The sequence below is a fragment of the Erpetoichthys calabaricus genome, chromosome 2, assembly GCF_900747795.2.
Source record: "Erpetoichthys calabaricus chromosome 2, fErpCal1.3, whole genome shotgun sequence".
NCBI classification, from domain to species: domain Eukaryota; kingdom Metazoa; phylum Chordata; class Cladistia; order Polypteriformes; family Polypteridae; genus Erpetoichthys; species Erpetoichthys calabaricus.
In genome coordinates, this window is record NC_041395.2 from 164,800,742 (window position 1) to 164,820,844 (window position 20,103).

The 20,103-nt window shown below is 36.0% G+C and overlaps 2 protein-coding genes across 2 annotated transcripts; both read left to right on the forward strand.

The window, feature by feature from the left end:
- The first annotated feature begins 399 nt into the window (after positions 1–399).
- Positions 400–5,190, forward strand: cops9 (COP9 signalosome subunit 9). Its single transcript, XM_028794751.2, has 3 exons — positions 400–726; positions 1,372–1,444; positions 4,957–5,190. The coding sequence occupies exons 1-3, from the start codon at positions 664–666 to the stop codon at positions 4,992–4,994; spliced, it is 174 nt and encodes a 57-aa protein (XP_028650584.1). The 5' UTR covers positions 400–663; the 3' UTR covers positions 4,995–5,190.
- Positions 5,191–7,456: 2,266 nt separating this feature from the next.
- and1 (actinodin1) lies at positions 7,457–17,981 on the forward strand. Its single transcript, XM_028794750.2, has 5 exons — positions 7,457–7,602; positions 9,745–9,838; positions 12,002–12,046; positions 15,432–15,586; positions 15,986–17,981. Exons 2-5 carry the CDS (start codon positions 9,766–9,768, stop codon positions 17,555–17,557), a joined length of 1,845 nt encoding a protein of 614 aa, XP_028650583.1. The 5' UTR covers positions 7,457–7,602; positions 9,745–9,765; the 3' UTR covers positions 17,558–17,981.
- The last annotated feature ends 2,122 nt before the right edge of the window (positions 17,982–20,103 follow it).

A 20,103-nucleotide genomic window follows, 5' to 3' on the forward strand; every position in this document is an offset into this window, starting at 1 on the left:
TAATAATATACTAATTTAAGCTAAATACGATATCTACAAATGTGGATTCCTAAAGTCACCTCTAAACTTCATTAGCAGCATTGGCTAATGGGTAAGAAGCAGTATTCTTTGATTTCTTAAAACTAATTAAATCAAAGTATCCTCTGAAATTATTCTTTTTGTTAGCAGAATTAAATTTTTCTTGCTTTATTTCAGTACAATTTGAATTGCGAATATTCAAATTGCTCAACTCTAAATTGTTGTTTTATATGTGATCGTATTTATATTGATATTGTATTCTCTGATTATGTTCAATAAAGTTTTATTTAAAAAAAAAATTCATTCTTTCCTAACGGACGTGTTTCATTGTAACACCGTAGCTACAGAAACACATTGGTACCCTCCCAGTCCATCAGTGTCTAACAATATCATTCTATTTGATTCAGTTTAGTAGCTGAAGCTACTGTGTAATTAAAGCGCAATAACGTTTATTTATTCGCTTTTTAAAATCTAAGTAGTGTAAGCTATTTTTAAATGTTATTTCTATTTTTGCCGGTGCGGTTGGAATTGCGGGCCGTGTTGCTGTAGGATCAATTTCACTGCCACCAAAGGCGGAAGAGCGGATCTGAAGTCTGGTAGACTCTTGTGGTGTCGTTTGATGAGCTTGTAAACACCTTTAGTAAAATGAAGCCTGCCGTGGATGAAATGTTTCCAGAGGGTGCTGGACCCTATGTAGATCTCGATGAGGTTAATATCTCTTTTTAATACGCCATTGAATAGTAATTTAGTATACATTTTACATTTCTTTGTTGTTAAAAGTAGAATATTATAGGCAAACCAGATGAGAAATATGTTGTACATAGATCGAGGTATATACTGGGTTATTAATGCTTTTAAAGTAATGGAATTCTCTTGGTGCCGTCATTCTAATATAAGCTAAGGCGTAAAGGCTTAAAAAGAAACTGCTAAGCAACATCGTATTTGCTGAACGAGGTGCTTGTTTGGACTTTTTTATTACTTCGTTTTACAGAAGGAGCATTAACGACGTTATTTGCCAAATAATGCCACCGACAGCAACTGTTTTTTAATGTATTTTTCAATTTTGTTACAGTTGGCTGTAGTTACAGTACATAGTCATTATTGAGAGTTTTAAATCACTTAATCTGAAAGATGAATTACAGTTTAACAATAATATATATATTTCGAAATGAATATGGAAGATGGAGAGATACAATTTGAGAAAATGTAACACGTAGGATGTATAGCTTTATGAATACGTTATACCGTTTAAAAAGCAATTAGAAGGATTTATTTGTTGTCTAATTATTTTAATTTAATTTAACGGTTTACTTTGTCCCCATTCTAATTGGGCGTTAATTAACTGTATTTCAGGCTGGGGGAAGTACGGGTCTGTTGATGGATTTGGCTGCTAATGAAAAAGCCGTTCATGCAGATTTTTTTAATGGTAAGTTATTAAATACATATTTAGAAGACTGAAAATCTCACTGATTAATAATTATGTATGTTAAAAGTTATTTTGTCAAAGGTATCTGGCCACTCATAAACGATATGTGTGGCAATTTTGCTGAACATTTTTTTTGTATTTTTTTCTTGTATTGCAGTTCCTGATACATACAGCATTTATGTACATTTGATAAAGGCATGATGGTTAATAGCAAAACAGATTAAAAGTAAAAAATAAAAATAAAAATACTGCAGTGGTTAAATACTTGATAAAGTTGACATTATTTAAAACCCGATAAATAATGGCTTGGAACATGTAGGAGTGAATTTACATATTAGGTACATTTTGCTTTTATCTGTCTTTGTGGTTTGTCGTAGCCTGAGGCATACTGACAATGCCTGTCTTAGCTTGTAATGAAACAGTGGGCATCTGTTAGTTTGCTTATGAAAGGCCAGTGATAATATCTTTTTATTACATGGTAAGGTCTGTAATATCCTGCAGTCTCCTACCTCAAGCTAAACATTTCAATTAGTTACAACATGTACTTCACTTATGTTAACTCCAGCTGAAATGTTGAATGTATATATTGTACAGACGCTTCATATGTGAACAAGCAATTAATAGGTATAAAAGTATTGCGTTCATTTCACATTACTATTTTTTAGTGGGAACATCTGCATTAGAGTATAAATACAACAGGAAAGCATTCACTCATATGTTCAGCCTTTTTATATATACTGTATATTTTTCTCTTTATAATTATTTCAAAGTCTGTAATATTTCTGTTGTCGAATTTAAGGTAAAATTCTGTGGTGGCCTTTTTACATTTTTCTATTTACTGTTAAATCATGTCTATTATTTTCTGTGTTAGATCTAAAGAAAATGATTCACTAACCTTTTCATTTTACCAAGTACAGAACAATTTTAATCATAATGCAACACATTTTCAACATAGAGTTTTAGAATAAAAAATCAGTGCAGTTCATACACAGCTGCATAAAAAATAATTTGTTCCTTTTAGAGAGGAATATTAGGTAGGTCAGGTAGTAAATGCTATCTGTCAAAAGTTGCATTTTTGTGTATTGCACTTTCCAGTGTATAATTTAAGACTATTCAAGTTAGAACAGAGATCTAGTTAAAGTTGAGTTGGTGGTAAAGAGGTAAGATTGTAAGAACTGTAAAACAATTGCTGGCATAAATTAGTCTCCATCCCAGCATGACTTCCAGTCTTACACTAATTTACCCACAAATTAAGACATCTGGGTTTTACTTTACTGTGGGGAACCTTTTAAGGGAAAACAAAATGTGGCCAGCAGATTTGTCAGCAAGAAAAAGTCCACGTCGACACGGTTTTGCAGCTGGGGAGTATAACATCTGCTTTTCAGTTTCTTTCATAATTACAGTATAAGGACATTAGCAGATCTTACACGAGATTTTATCAGGTAATGTAAAGGTAAACTGATTGCAAAGCACATATAAAATTATGCTGTCAACTACCATTCATTATTTCTGTCAAGCAGAGCAGTTTAAATTAATATAATATTAAACTAAAGACTAGAGTCCTGTTTAGTCAAATTCCTAGGTTTGGTTTTGCTTTTTTGGTTTTCTTTTTCTTTCTTTTTAATGGTATATTTACATCCTGTGATTTAATCTTTGACTTATATTTCTTTTAAAAAATACTTTTTTTAATCTAAAGGGATTTGAATGTCATCTTTCTGTTAAAGTGTGAGGTAATGAATGTGACCTTTTTTCTGCCTTTTGAAGACTATGTAACAAAATTTTGCATATTATTAGAAAAAAATTACATTAAATGAGTAGGTGTGTGTGCGTGGGTGTGTGTTTGTGCGTGCGTGTATGTGTGTATATATATATATATATATATATATATATATATATATATATATATAATATAATATTTCAAGTAATCCCTTAAAATAATACCTCAGAAATATTTTACTTCTTATATTTGTTGTCGAAAGTGGTGCTTTTATTTATATATATATATAATATACAGTACATACAAACATACAAACACCCATTCACTGGCCACTTTATTGGGGATACCTGTTCAACTGTTTGTTAACGCAAGTATCTAAGCAGCCAATCACATGGCAGCAACTGAATTCATTTTGGCATGTTGATATTGTCAAAGTGAACTGCTGAAGTTGAAACTAAGCATCAGAATGGGCAAGAAAGGCGATTTAAGTGATTTTGAACATGGCACGATTGTTGGTGCCAGACGGGCTGGTCTGAGTATTTCAGAAATTGCTGATCTACTGAGATTTTCATGCACAACCATCACTAGGGATTACAGAGTCTGAAAAAGGGAAAATATGCAGTGAGTGTCAGTTCTTTGGGCGAAAATGCCTTGTTGATGCCAGACTGGTTTGAGCTGATAGAAAGGCAACAGTAATTCAAATAACCACTTGCTATAACAGAGGTATAAAGAAAAGCATCTTTGAATGGATAACACGTCAAATCTTGAAGCAGATCGGTTACAGCAACAGGAGATCATCAGGTGCCACTCCTGTTAGTTAAGAACAGGCAACTGAGGCTGCAATTCGCACAGGTTCACCAAAATTGGACAATAGAAGATTGGAAAAACATTGCCTGGTCTGATGAGTCTCACTTGTTGCGGTGAAATTGAGGTGGTAGGGTCAGAATTTAGCATCAACATGAAAACAAGGATCCATCCTGCCTTGTATTGATGGTTCAAGCTGGTGGTGGTGGTATAATGGTGTGGGGGATATTTTCTTGGCACACTTTGGGTCCCTTAGTACCAATTGAGCATCATTTATTTGCCACAGCCTTCCTGAGTATTATTGCTGACCATGTCCATCCCTTTATGACCGCAGTTTACTCATCTTCTGATGATGGCTACTTCCAGCAGAATAACACACCATGTCACAAAGCTGAAATCATCTCAAACTGGCTTCTTGAACATGGCAATGAGTTCACTGTATTCAAATGGCCACAGTCACTAGATCACAATCCAATACAGCACCTTTGAGATGTGATGGAATGGGAGATTTGCATCTTGGAGGTGCAATTGCATGATGCTATAATGTCAATATGGCCCAAAAGTGTTTCCAGCACTTTGTTGAATCTATCCCACGAAGAATTACAGCGGTTCTAAAGGCAAAAAGGGATCCAATGCAGTACTAACAAGGTGCGCCTAATAAAGTGGCCGGAGTGTGTGTGTGTGTATAATTTTTTTTTCTCTTCATTCCACATGCTGCTTTACATGTGCTCTATCCATCCATCCATCCATCCATCCATTATCCAACCCACTATATCCTAACTACAGAGTCATGAGGGTCTGCTGGAGCTAATCCCAGCCAACACAGGGCACAAGGCAGGAAACAAACCCCGGGCAGGGCACCAGCCCACCACAACATGTGTTCTAAACCTCACCAATAATTTGGGGCCTCTGTATTTATAATTGCTTATTTTGTAATACTTTCTACTGAGTATTGTTTTAATAAATGGTTTAAACTTTTTTTTTCTTTTAGATTTTGAAGATCTGTTTGATGATGATGATATTCAATAAAAAGAATGGACAGCACATTTTTCAAAAAGAACTAATTCATCCAAAGTAATATATACGTGTCTACTGGATTAAAAGAAATTCCTCTTTCCCTTGCTGGGAAACATGTTGACTGACGATGAGATTAAATTCTGTTTTCACCTGCACACCAGAGCTATTTTGTCTATATTTTCTTCTAATAAAGTATTCTTTTAAATTACGTCTCCATTTTGCCAGCTGTTTCAACATTCTAAAAATACTTTGGATTCCATTATTTCTGTTAAATTATTACCTGATATCTGTTTCAGGCTTAGATTGTAGGTTTACTTTTTCTCCAACACCTGCATTTGAAAAACTGTTTATAATTATTTGTGTAATACCTCATTGTGGCCTATGCTGAAAGTCACGATTTAACAGATGTCAAATGATTAATGTATTTAGCCTAAGACCAAATAGTCTCCAAAGTAAAATAAAGGTTTCCTAAAATTAAATAACTCTTAATCATGTTGACATATAAAGTAAGTTTTTTTTTTTTAAATGATTACTTTAAAAAATACTATTGTAGTGAGACAGCATTTGCCTACTTTACTCAAATTAAAATTCAAGCTTAAATATAAAAGGAACAGTAAAAGTACAAGAGTATGCAGCTCTCTAGACTCTGATAGTTCAAGGAAATAGGAGTCTAAAATTAACACTTCTAGTTGATGGATTAAAAAAGTATGTACACCTTTGTTCTTATGAAAAAATAGTTGTGTCATTGCATCTTTTTAAATGATAAATATTGTATGGAAGCCTAGTATTGATCTTCATCAGGTCTGTCATATTGTCTGATAAACCGGTCCCAAGCTATTAGAATCACTTTTCAAATACTTTACAACTGAATGCAAACCATTTTCAATTTTTGACTTTACGAACTCATAGAATTACAAAAAGATTAATTCAATATATAACAGAAAGCATCAGCTGGAGAGGATTAAGATAAACTTCTTAAAGATTTAGGTAATGTGATTTATACTTGCAAGTAAGATCAAGCTTTTTTGATCATTACAGTATCTGCTGAGAGAGGTAACTTATAACAAAAATGAGCTCTTATTTCATCTTTTCACTATGCTTTGTTTAAAATTTGGTCTCACGAGGGCTGTTCATCTCATTGTAATCTCATCATAAGTGGAATCCCATTACACAAAACAACGTTCATGGTGTTAAAGACTGCACACTTCCATTACAAGAAAAATCCATATTTGGAGAGCATTTTTTCAAAGTGGTTTTAAAAAGTAAACATTTCCTGAGATGATTGTGGCCTGCCAGTAAAAATGCTTTCTACTTTTGATGTCTTTTAAGTACTTAAATGGTAGTAGAGAATTTTTTCATGCAGTGCTATGAAGAGCCATAATCATAAAGCAAAATTGATTTTGGGTTGTTTTTATTGGTCTTGGGAGCTAACGTTTGTCCAAAGAAAGATCATGAAAAATGATAAAATGCTAGAGTCTTGATTTGAACTTGTGATTGACTGCTGGTAACTGAAGCAATACTGTTTGAGTAAGGTAGATATGAGCAATCAATGGATGTTCTTCATTTATTTTGATGTTAAGCTGACATATGGCGGTAAAGTCTCCCATATATTGATGCGTTTAGAAAAAAGACTTTAGAAAAAAAATTCTTGGGTTTGATTACTAGAACATGCCATGTGCTACTTATTTGTGCCTAAATAACTTTTCCTATGTGTGGATTCAACAACACATCCAATTTGGGAATGTATCACAAATAGAGCCTCATTCATTTGCCTAGTATTCCCATCAAGTGTCAATAGCTTAATATCAACATATTTTTTTCCAAGCATACTTTGTGTGAAATAAATTGGGGTAGCACAAAAAGAGATTTTTAGAGAAAAATGAGGTGAACAGTGATAGACACAATGGTGTATTGGCTAACGTTTTGTCCCTCACTGCTCTAGTTTTCCAGGTTTGATACCTTACCTGGATACTTTCTTTGTGAAGCATGCATTACATGGTATTATCCATATACTCCTATTTATTTATATGTCCTAAGTAATGTATATTAATATAAATGGAAGCTCCATATTAGTCCATTATGTGTGTGTGTCTGTGAAATTTTCTGCCTGATGTTGGTATTACAAACTTAAACTCTAACCTGAATAAAGGCAGGTTAATAATATTATGGTGGCATCAATTGGGAATTGTCAAGAAGCACATTTATTTAAAATCCTTCAAAACAGACTGTCATTTACCTGAAAGGATCTTGGTAAAATGGCCCATAAAATGTGTTTTTTATTATTTTGAATCCTGAGGTGAAAGAAAAAATTATACCCCATCAATGTTTTAAGCATCACTTTCATGATTTTTTTTTTAAGATTCCCAGCTGCTTAATTGGTTATTCCACACAGTCACCATCAGCCAATCCCCTGGCAGCTAACAGCATGAGCTCTGCATGTCATCCTCCTTTTGTTTTTAATTAGCAAGGTGCCATTTAAGATGCTGTGCTGTGGAGAAGTTCAAGGTGAGGTGTGCAGGGGCTCCACGAGACAGAGAGCTTTCTTTGCCTTTTCTTGGTGCTTATCTCTGCAGGGCGCCAGCAGCAGCAGCTTGTTAAGCAGGTCTCCTTATCCAGCAAGGTAAAGTTCAACTTGCATGTGTCTTACTTTGTTTCCTTGGAGGTATATATATATATATATATATATATATATATATATATATATATATAGTATGTGCAATATGTACAGGAGTGTGGACCTTCCTATTTTTTGCAATAATAAACTACAACAGCTAAAATACACTCCTTAGCCTGTACACAAAAATTCTATGCCTGAAGGGGCCAAAAAAGTCAAAGGGGCTGCAGTGCCTTTTTGAGCTTATTTTCATGTATCTTTTTTTTAACATGCTTATGGTTTTGCCTTCCTTAAATGTAAACTGGTAGCTTAGTAAAAGTCAAAGGTACTATAACATATTTATCACTATTAGATGTCTTTCAATTAACTATAGGTATTTGATCATAGTAAAAAATGGAAAATGTTTTAGTGGGGAAACGTCATTTCCAGTTGTGGAACAGGATGGAGGAATGGATGGATGAAAGTTATGTCTCATCAAAGTGTAGAATCGGGACTTCTTTCAGAATGGAATTGACAAAGCAACTTAATTATTTTAGACTGGTCCTATTACATTACAGAAATATCTGTATTTGTGCAAAACAGGAATTATTGGGATGTTTATTAGTCCCAGGAACCAAATTCAACTGATGCAGCCAAGACCTTACTAATATTTGAGTGTTAGCTGCAAAAATTTTATGTTCACAGACATACAGAAATCTATAGAAAAATATACAGTATGTATATATACACACCTATACAGAGATTTTTTTTTTTTTTATTTTAAATAAAGTGTCAATAGATGATTTTTTGGTATATGAGAAAATAAAAAGTGGGGAAATGTCCCTGGACAGGACATCAGTCCATTGCTGGTACCCCCAATAGTGACACATTCTGGGGTTGATATACAGTAGATCTGTCATTTACCCTAACTTGCACATCTTTAGGAATGTAGAAAGAAAATCAGGGAAGCACATAGAAAACCCCATGGAAATGCAAGGAGAACATGTAGATTCCAAATGGACAACAACTATTCATTCTTCACAATATGAAGAGTATTAAGTTAACTGCATATAAGAAATTTTGCCAAGTGTGTATTTTCTTTTAGTTAACAGTTCTAACAATATCTTCTCAATACTCACAACTGCATTATTTTTCAACACACTTCATCACATGCTTATTTTTGCTGAATTGAATGTAACCTATACACTGCTTACTTCAGGTTAGTAGCAAAAAGTCTCCAATCACCTTTGTGGGATTTATCATCATTCCAATCATCAGATAGACTCTGTAACAGATGTTCTAACATTTTAAAATATACCTGGTGTATTCCGGGTGTATTTAAGAAACTTGAACAGCGTGATTATTTCAGTAATTTGACCTCTCAAACTCTTCTAAGAAAGGGCTTAAGAATTCTTGATGTATCTCATAAAACTGGGCATATGTGTGATTTGTAAATGAAGCTGTCACGCTGAACCCACAACTCGTATGAGTCTAAGCAAAGTTTTTGCTACAACTTGGTCGGAGAGAGGTATTTTTGGCACAATAGTTACTAATGCCGCCTCACAACTCCATTTCCAGTCCAGTTATCATGTAAGTGGAATTTCACTGTTCGTTTTTTGACAGTGTAGGTTCTCTCTGGGTGCAGTAGTTTCTTTCTACATCTAAAATACATGCACATTACCTTAATTAACCACAGCAGACTGGCCCAACATAAGTATAGGCGTGTGAGTGAGTGTGCGTCACTGTGGACTAGTGTCTTATCCAGAGTAAGTTCCAGTATTTTTCTGATGCTGACAGGATAGGGTCTGGCTCATTCCAGTCTTATTTTGGGATTAGCAAATTTTGAATATTAAAGGATTAATGGAATGCATATTTAGCAGTTGAATGAAAATTGCAATTTATCCTTACACATGTGTGCTCATTCTCTCTCACATATGCACACATAAATATATAGTGTGGTACACAGAAACTCAGTAAGCAATAGACAAAGAATATCCATTTAGAAATAATAACATTTATGCTTTTGTCGACCAAATAGCGAAATTGAAAAGGTTTACTTTGTAAAGTGCTTACAGTAAATAGCACAATATAAAATAAAGATGGAAATAGTAGCTGAGTAGTGCAAGGATGTTGAAACAGTTTTTCTAATCTAAATTACACTTTGTTTAGTGTTGTTAAGGTCCTGCAAACATGGTCCATGCTGAGCGAGCCACCTTCTCAGTCATCCTTACTGGAACGCTTCTGGTGACGTGTTTGTTATCTGGTAAGTTGGGAGTAAAGGGGTAGGAAGGATGGATTGCTTTTGGATCCTTTTCATAGCTTAATATTTCTGGAATTCTGTCATGCTTCTGTTTTTCCCCATAGCAATTCTGTTCTGTAAAATGTACACTGGTGTATATTGCTAAAAAGGTTAGTAAACCTCTGCACTTTCTCTTTTATAGAAGACAGTATGGACTAGAGTGTATTTGTAACGCAACCACGAGGCAAATAGGTAAAGGACGCATGATTTAGAAATAGTCTTTCAGGATTCAGTTCCAGCTCTTCTTTATGAGGTAGCTGTGTACTAAATAATGAGTGTCTCTGGAATTTTGGGGCCTTACCCATTTACCTTCAATCTGCTCTGCATTGTTGTGTTTTCTATATGCTGTGGCCCACATCAAAACCCCTTCTTCTTTAAAATCCCATTTTGTCTCATTATAATTGACAACAAAAAGTCTGTGTCCTGAAAAACATTATGCATTACATTGTTAAAACAAGTCACATTAAAAATCAATATAACATCTTCTGTGAAAGTTAAAGACCAACAAGCTCACTACAATGAAGTCAGAATTTATATTAAAGTAACTCGCTATTTGCCTCAATCAAGAATCTTATTTTCTAATGTGAGCACTTGTCGTTTGATGAAAATGTTTGATCTCATGTCTGATTTTTTTCAGTATTCTTCTTCTTCTTCTGGCTGCTTATGTTAGGGGTCGCCACAGCGGATCATCTTCTTCCATATCTTTCTGTCCTCTGCATCTTGTTCTGTTACACCCATCACCTACATGTCCTCTCTCACCACATCCATAAATCTTCTCTTAGGCCTTCCTCTTTTCCTCTTCCCTGGCAGCTCTATCTTTAACATCCTTCTCCCAATATACCCAGCATCTCTCCTCTGCACATGTCCAAACCAACGCAATCTCGCCTCTCTGACTTTGTCTCCCAACCGTCCAACCTGAGCTGACCCTCTAATGTACTCATTTCTAATCCTATCCATCCTCATCACACCCAGTGCAAATCTTCACATCTTTAACTCTGCCACCTCCAGCTCCGTCTCCTGCTTTCTGGTCAGTGCCACCGTCATCCAGCCCATATAACAAAGCTGGTCTCACTACCGTCCTGTAGACATTCCCTTTCACTCTTACTGATACCCGTCTGTCACAAATTACTCCTGACACTCAATAATCTGGACATATAGGATAAGCATTTTGTCTTGAGTGCCATTTTCAATGACACTTGCAGCACAGTGCTAAAGGAGGTGACTTGGGATTGCACCAATGACCAAATCCCCCTTGACATGTTAACATTCACATTTTAACTGCAAGTTCTCTATAAACCCACTTGAAGGATGTGAAACTGCATCATGTCCCATATTCCCAATTCGAAATGATTATTTGCACATGGTAGCTAACTCCATCACTTTATGTAATTGCCCATTACTTTGGGTATCCTCACACTACATCATTAAAGGGGCAACAGTGAAGGTGACTGACTGTTCAACATAAATATCCAAATAATTACAGCCTTCCTTATTTGCTTACTGCTTCTTAATTTCTGAAGTTACATTCAAGAAGAGACAGGCAGCATAATTGATAAAAACAGTTAGCTAACCCAGGAACAAAACAGAAATGTCTCATCGTTCACACAGTGGGAACTAATGTATTGTGTTTAAAAAAGAAATGGATCAAAAAGAAGTTAAAGAAGCACCATACCTCAGGCCAGCTGGGTCTGGGTGCACATTACAGATTATGGCGTGGTCTCATTTCCTAATACTTACTGTAGTTTCTGCCGCCTGAAGCTTTCTTATAAAAAATAATTGGCTACAAATAACCCTTCTATGGAAAATGTGTGTTTTTTTCTTTCTACCAGAAACCTGTAAGGGTAATCACAGGTAGCAGCAGATGCCTTGTGTTTGTTTATGGGCACTTTTTACAAGGAAAGTTGCCTGTGGGCTCTCTCTTTGTACTTTTATGGCCTTTAAAGAGAATGCCAGTGGGCCATATTGAAGCACGGCTCATGATGTGAGGCAAACCTTGTAAAGCAGCAAACCTGCTGCGTTCATAGAGCTCCTTTCCACATCTCTTTCTCTCTGTATTCTCTGATCAGCCTTCATTTGGTATTTACCTTTGTGCTGCACTGCACTTTTTTTTTTTTTATATTTTTGCAGACTTTCTGGATGCCAGCCCAGTAGGCAAGCGGCTGAAAGGAGATGGTAAGTGGATTTCCGAAAAAACAAAATAGGCATGGGGCCACATGCAGGGGATATTTGTTTTTCTCACCAGTCCTTCTTGAACTTTATCTTTGCTAATTTTTTTATTTTAAATTTTATCCGTGTCTTATTACCACACTCCAGCTTAAGCATCCCAAATCTCAGCAGCAGTGGATACCAAGAATTACATTTAATTGATTTTATTTTCATCAGGTATTTCAGAGAAGAAAATGTATCACTCGGTAAAGTATACTTTACCTTTCAAATGATCATGATATAAAATTTGAAACCTTCAAAATAATCAAACCATCAAAATAATCAAAGGCCTACTTATAATAAGAACTATCTAATGGTAATACAGTAAGTATATGCAGGATTCAATGTAATGGGTACATCAAATTAATATTTTTAAAGAGACAGAAAGAATAGGAAACAATAACTATTCTACTATAGAAATTGTACATAAAATGAGCACAGTAAATGTAATCAGATACAATAGGTGAAAATAGTTCAGACAAATAAATAGAAAGCAAAAGATGAAAAGTTATTACAGTAATGGAAAATGTACAACAAAAATGTATAAATAAATGTACACATACAGAAGCGAAGATCTGTGATACTGTTTGCAAGCAAGAAGTCCACAGAGGGAGAAAATGAATCGCGTATCTTAAAATAGTCTTTTATTCCACACCTACCGGGTGTCATCAACAGAGGAAAATGATTAGACATACAGGAATCAAACACAATATACAGCAAATGAGGAAGGGATGGGGTGGATTAATAAGGTGGGGTTCAGAAGGGGTAGGTCTTTTTTACTATTTGGATGTTCTCCTTTTTATATACATTTTCTATACACACTCTTTATATGCTTATATATATATATATATACAGTGGAACCTCTAGATACGAGTTTAATTCGTTCCAGCACTGAGCTCGTATAGCGAATTTCTCGTATCTAGAACAAACTTCCCCATTGAAAATAATGGAAATCCAGTTAATCCGTTCCGCACCCCCAAAAATATCAATGTAAAAATCAATTTTCCTAACAAATAACACTGATAAATAATATATACTGTAGTTTACCTTTAATAAATAACACTGGTAAATAATACAACTGTAGTTTACGTTTATGAAGAGTCCTGGCTGGCTTGAGGGAGACGATAGGGAGGTGGGGAAGAAATCTATGATTTCTTTCTTAATTTCAACGGCCATGGCTTCCTTTTTTTTCTTTGCAGCACTATCTGAGGCAACAATCTTCTTGAGAGGCATCGTGGAATAATTATTTTCACGTTAAATGCAAAAAAAACAATGAAATCACAAGCGCACGCTACGGGAAGAACAAATCAGCGTCAGCTTGGGTGAATCCCCGAGTCGAGGCGGATCGGGAAACGCGTCACGCATACCCACAGCCTGGCTCGTGGCTCATTACGCGAGCCAATGCTCGTATTTAGATCCGAATTTTTTGCTCATACTTTCCTCGTATCTTGAATTTCTCGTATACAGAGGTGATCGTATCTCGAGGTTCCACTGTATACATATATATATATATATATATATATATATATATATATATATATATATATATATATATATATATATGTATATATATATATATATATGTATATATATATGTATATATATATATATATATATATATATATATATATATATATATATATATATATATATATATAAGAAGAAAGATTTCAATTGATGTCTCTCTTCAGTGGAGAACTAGGCATAAATCAAAAACAAAATGTAAGACTTACAGTCACTCATGCTCTTTCACTACATATGATGAAGAAGACTACAGTCAAATCAGACAACTGTTAGTGCTCCACTCATTTCAGTCTTGGACTATGAAGAGAATCTGCAGCAGGCTGGGAATTGTGGATATGTAGATATTGCTGCAAGATGGGGCATGAGACAGCCCATCAACAGTGTTTGCTACTGCTATAATGATTGCTACAAATAATTTGTTTTAAAATTGCTACAACTGACATCTCAGAACTACCCAATCAGTTTGTAGGCTTCCATAAATGTTTACTGTGAAAAGAACAGTGAGAGTTATTAATTACTTTTATTCCCTCAAAAAACATTGTCCTCAGTTGTTCCTTTATTATAATTTCCTCAGCAAGAGCAACTCAGCATTCATTATGAAATTCAATAGTTGGTTTTTGACACATTTTTCAGTTTCATCAGGGCTTAGCTGCATCACATAATCTGCCTTTTTAATTTCCCCAGCATTTCTATTTTTATCATGCATGCACACTACATATCACCGAAAGCTCATAAATCCTGAGTATTGATTGACACTGTGAACTTACCCTGAGGTTTTATCAACATTTAACTGACATTTACTGCTTTGTTAAAAAAATATGCAATTTTGTGTAATCAGATTTATTGTTATGTATACACGTTATACTGGAACTGTTATATGCTTGACCAACATGCATCATGCTTCCACTCAGGGTTAATCTCACTCCACAGGTAAAATAAAATATAGTAAAACAGAGTGTAATAGATGAAAAGCAGTCCCTGTCACAATCCCCAAACCCTTTTGGTTCCGTGGTTCATTATTTCAGTTTGGTAAATCCACATTTATAAAGTCACCAGGAATGGCATTACAATGTTTTTAACAGTCTTGGGGTAAATAGGACACAGCTTATGTGAGTTTACATGGGGAGAAATGAGAAGATGGCAAACCACTGGGTCTCTGTGTGTTTCAGAATGTGTGCCAGCATAATATATAAAAATATGACTTAAGTACATATGATGAAGGAAAAAATATGATTTGAGTATACATGTGCCGCCCTACTGGCACATGTGTTGAACCCTGTACAATCACAATTATTCGAAGGCAGATGCACACTCACATCACAGGATTTCATGGCACACTGACAGCTCTTCCACTATATCAGACACTTGGCACAAATGCAGCGCAACTTTTTCTACAATCCATGGCAGAAAAGATAGCCACTAATGAAACAGAATTGGAGAGACAAAAGGCAAAAAGGGGGAAAACATGCAGCCTGAAGCGATGATGAGGTTAAGACAACTGTCAATTTAGTCGTCATGCACATGCCTCAGAAACACAGAACGCCCGTTTTCTTAAATCGAAACATTTTCTGCTACAAAATGGACGTGTTCAATAAGTTATAAGGCTTTTGTTTTTCAGTTTGAACTTGGGCCTCTTCAGATACATTTTAAAATGCAAGAATAGGCTATATGTTTTTTTTTAATTTATAAAAAAAATACTTCACTTTAATGCACAGTATCATAACAATAATTTTGACCAAAAAAAATTATGTTTTAAAAAAATGTTCATTTTAATTTCATTGCACACAATTTTCTAATTTTGGAAGCATTACTTTTGCTTCCTTTTTAGGAGGGGATAATGATCTTTCACTTATGAAGAAGTCTGAAGTGTTGGGTTCAGCAAAAAGGCTTCAACGTTCCAGGAGGAACATAAACTGGTATAACCAACATGCAGACTTCTGGAACTGGTACAAGTACTTCAGTGACACTGGCAATCAAGAAGGGGTAAGAGCTAAATATGGCTGCCCATTTGCAGTCCTTTTTTTTTTTTTTTTACACCTCACAGCAGACATTTTGCTAAGCCTGAAGAAATGTATTTATTAAAGTTCTTACAGTAGAGACATATAAAATTAAGTTGCCTTCTAGGGTGCACTGGTAGTAAAATACAGTATACTGTATGAGCCACTCCCTGATTTCTGTTATGTCAGCATATTCCAGTTAAACTGTGAGCTCTCTTAATGCTACTATGGTTGACTAATTACCTTGTGACATATCAGAAACAGTGCACAATTTGCTCTCTTTGCCATCAAACAAACTGTGTTTTGAATTATTCCGTTCATAGCGAGAACACTTGGTGTTTCCTAATGCAGTTAAAGACATTTTTATTTCTTTTTCTCATGTCAGGTCAATGAATTAGACCGGATGTATCTGAAGTACCTACAAAACAAAAATCGAGCCGAAGGAATGCGGTCTTATGACCTGTACCTGCGCCACCTGGGTGACATTTATAAGGCCTGTGCTAATTCAGATAACCCCAACTGTATCTCTGACATGACAGGAAGGTCAAAGCCTGATGTGAAGCCCACCACTCCACCAGCCCCTCAGGCTGCCCCAGTAAAAGGGTGTGATCCGTACAGGGATCCTTACTGCCAGCTTATGCGAGTAGTCCCTCAGGCCCCAGCACCTTACAAAACTTTTGCACCTCCTGCACCTCCTGCACCTCCTGCTGGCTATTATTACATTACGGCTCCCGCACCTTTCCTAAGTGCTCAACAAAAGTCTGAACTGTCACGTATCTGTAGTCCCACTGACGTTGAGTGTCTTCAATACCACCTACGTGCTGCATATGGCTACACCTCTGGGTCTACTTCCCCTTCCTATGCCTTTCTTGGATGTGATCCTAAGAAAGACCCGTATTGTCTTCAGAAACCAGCAAAAGATGAACCCTACCACCATTATCCTAACTGCGACCCCAATTATGATCCTTACTGTGTTCCTGAAAGACAAAGCCCTGCGCCACTTGCACAGTCATCTTCCACCTCTGTTAGCTGCAACCCACTTTTTGATGATAACTGCAATCCTCTTACTGCAACTAAATTCCTCAGTGAAGAGCAGAGGGCTAAGGATGAACCAGCACCTGAAAATGGCTGTGACCCACGTTATGACCCATACTGCAATCTTCCTAGTCCTTCCCAAAGTGACCATACAGGCAGTTCTCTTCAGCATTATCCAATGACTAAGGGAAAAACTAAGGAAGGCTATGACTGTTACATTAATTATGATGAGGAGTGTTACCCTATTCGCCAATCGCAACCTTCCCCTGCAGGCCCATTAAATGCAGCCAGATCCCTATTTGACTGTGATCCATATGATCCCAGATGTCCTCTTTTCTCCAGCCGCAGGAGGTCTGTTCGTGACTGTGATCCTAGCTATGACCCCAACTGTCAGGTCACTAACTCATATTCTAACTTGTACCCCCAGATCCAAAATTCCCAGCAAAACTGTAATCCTTACTTTGATCCTAACTGTCGCCAGAGTGCAACCAATACTCAAGCCTACCACCCCCACCTAAACCCAGATGGTTACCGTGATGGAGTGTATGAACCAGATGAAGACTGTGACCCAGAGTATGACAGAAATTGCCGTCTACGCCGTCGTGAAGAGAAGAACAAAGGCCCTGCTTCAGAGTCCACACGCCATGAAAGAAGCGATACTCAAGGTGATAATGAGCAGATGCCAGCTCAAGATGAGCCAAGACATGGTCACCGGGATACCTATGAAGACAAGCACGCCTCTGAGAGGATCCCTGCAGAAGACCCTTACAGAGAGGAGGAAGCAAGAAGAGAGGATCCATATCATAGATATGATGAAACACACGTGGGCAGCGAAAATGAATATCCAAAGTATGAGGAATCGCAAGGTGGGTATGAGCCAGCGGATGATAGCACCAATGATGAAGACTACCGGAAGAAGTAAAATCAAATACTTCTTCACCTTGTGTCAAATAGAGCATAAGGCTTCACTCTGCAAGCCCATTTGAGCAAAAACGTATTGCGCAAGACAGTGATGAGCTAAGGAAGACTTTGTCCTATAAAAAAAGGGAATGGGATGGAACCTGCTGAGAAAACAAGCCTGCTTTTCTTATGTACATATGGAATTCACTTTCAGCTTTAAAAGCAAATGATCAGCCTGGTGAAAGTTTGTGTAATCTGTGATGGTAGGGGGTAGCGTGCCTAAGTGTACTTGAAATGGGTCTGCAATCTTTTCCTCTATGTGCCTTGAATGTCTCTTAAAGAGTATTTAATAATGGGCTCTGCTTGAAACGTCTCTGACCCTAAACGAAGAACGTTTGGTTTTATTTTCAAATAAAAGCTTTCAATGAAAAACTAGATTTTCTCTACCTTTTTTTGGGATTAATACTCTTTTGTGTTATTTTAACAGATAATTCCATATAGTTATACCTTGTAGTGGCCTATTTACAATTTAAAAAATACTTTTTAAATAAAGTATGCAAAAGAACACAATAAAAGCAGGAAATTAAACAATGACTTTGGTTGAAAGCCAATATCAGAAGTATTAAACGCCAAATTAAAAAGCAGATAAATGAAAAATAGATCTGGGTTGCCTGTTCATCTTACAGGCTGAACGTGTGGTCTAAGGAAAGGACATGATGGAGAATATTCATAACATATAACTCAGAGAAAGGATGGAAAATGTATAAATAAATAGGAAATCGGTTAGAGTCTTAGCATTTCTGTGTCAAAGATCTAAGATGTTACTTCTGCAATGCATTTTCAATACAAAATTTAACAATGGAAAAATAAACTGTACTCTCCTTGAAGTGGGACTTCATTTTCTTTGCCCATTTCTTCTTGCTAACATGTCTCACAGTTACTACATTGCGCAAATTAAGCTTCAGAATTTGCATAGCAGTCATATTTGATAGACATGGGTGTTGCGTAACAACTTTTGTTGAGCAGTTATTGCATACCAGATATCTATAAATACATGGAATTTTTGGACAAGTTACAATGACCTGCAAACATAAAATTAAAAACACTGACCCGTTCAATAAGCACTAAGCAATATAAAACTTAGATGACCCCGCAATTAAACAAAATAAAACAAAACTGACAAAAGAAAAAACATACTACAAATAGTATCTGATAATAATTTAATAAAACAATAATTCAGTAGCATCCTTCTAAAGCACGTCACCCAGAGTGGGCCTGTGGGTGTTATTGGTTCACTGCAGCCCAGCACCACAAACAAGGATGGCGCGGACCCCAGAGACCTCCTTCTCTGTAGACCCCTCTCAGCACAGCTCCCACATTACTTCAAGCTGCTTGCACATGCATCACACAAGACACATGTGCAGCTCCTTCATATCAGACTGCTGTTCATGATGTTCTGAATAATTTTGTTTCCATTTTAATTGTGAAATGTAGCCTTATTTTTATATGACCTTTTATTTTAAAGAAAATAGAATATGTGGTGAAGATGGTTGAAGAAAATAAGGTTTGTAACAAACAATAAAGTGGGATCATTCGTTATTTAGATGGATTGGCTTTGTTCTGAACTGTGAATATGATGCTCATTACTCTTAGCAAAGCACAAATCATGTTAAACCAGTACATATCACCAACAACAACAACCTTCCTTGTAACAACTTAAGCTTTTACTTCTTGTTGTTTAAATGGTATAGCTCTCCTAAATTTTATGGCAGTATAGTTGCTGCCATTGACCCTAATCAAAACTAACATGGTGGCCATACTAGGAGTGAACCTGATCGCCCTCCACAAATGTCCTCTTCATTGTGTTGTACCTTACCTAATCACATTCTAAAAATACAGGAACATTTGTAGTTCACCTATACATATAAACTATGGATCAGTAGTTGTCAAACAGCCAAAAAGCACCTGATATTTAAACTAAAATAAAACCAATGGAATACAGGCACATTTAACCTAAACATCAATTACACCGGTCTACAAAAAATATTTTTGTTTGCTACTGGGAACTCCAGAGCAACTCTTTATTGAGTTTTTTTACACTGGTTCCATATATGAAATCGGAATAAAACTGGCACGTCAGGTTTTTGAAATACACATCATTGACGTTTTGATACTTTTGAATATCAATTTAATATATCAATACGATATCTAGAGTTTGAACTCTGTCCCATTAAAATTGTTTTGATGTGTTTATTCTGAAAACAAACCAGAAGATGATACCAGAGACACGTTAAAGTATATTTATGTCAATTTACCTCAATATAAAAGTGAGGTCAGTGTGCCCAAAAATGTTGCAGGCACTCGCTTTTGCACTTGTACTGCACATCTGTCTCTCTTTGCAAGAACCAACAGTAGTCACCCATCATGCTTGGAGTGAATTTTCTCCGATATCAGTTTTTTATCACCTTTATATCTTGATTAAATCTTTCCCCATGCTCATCTCTGACATCACCCAGATTTGGTGGAAAAAAGTTGAGATGAGAATGTAAAAAATGCATCTTCAGTGAC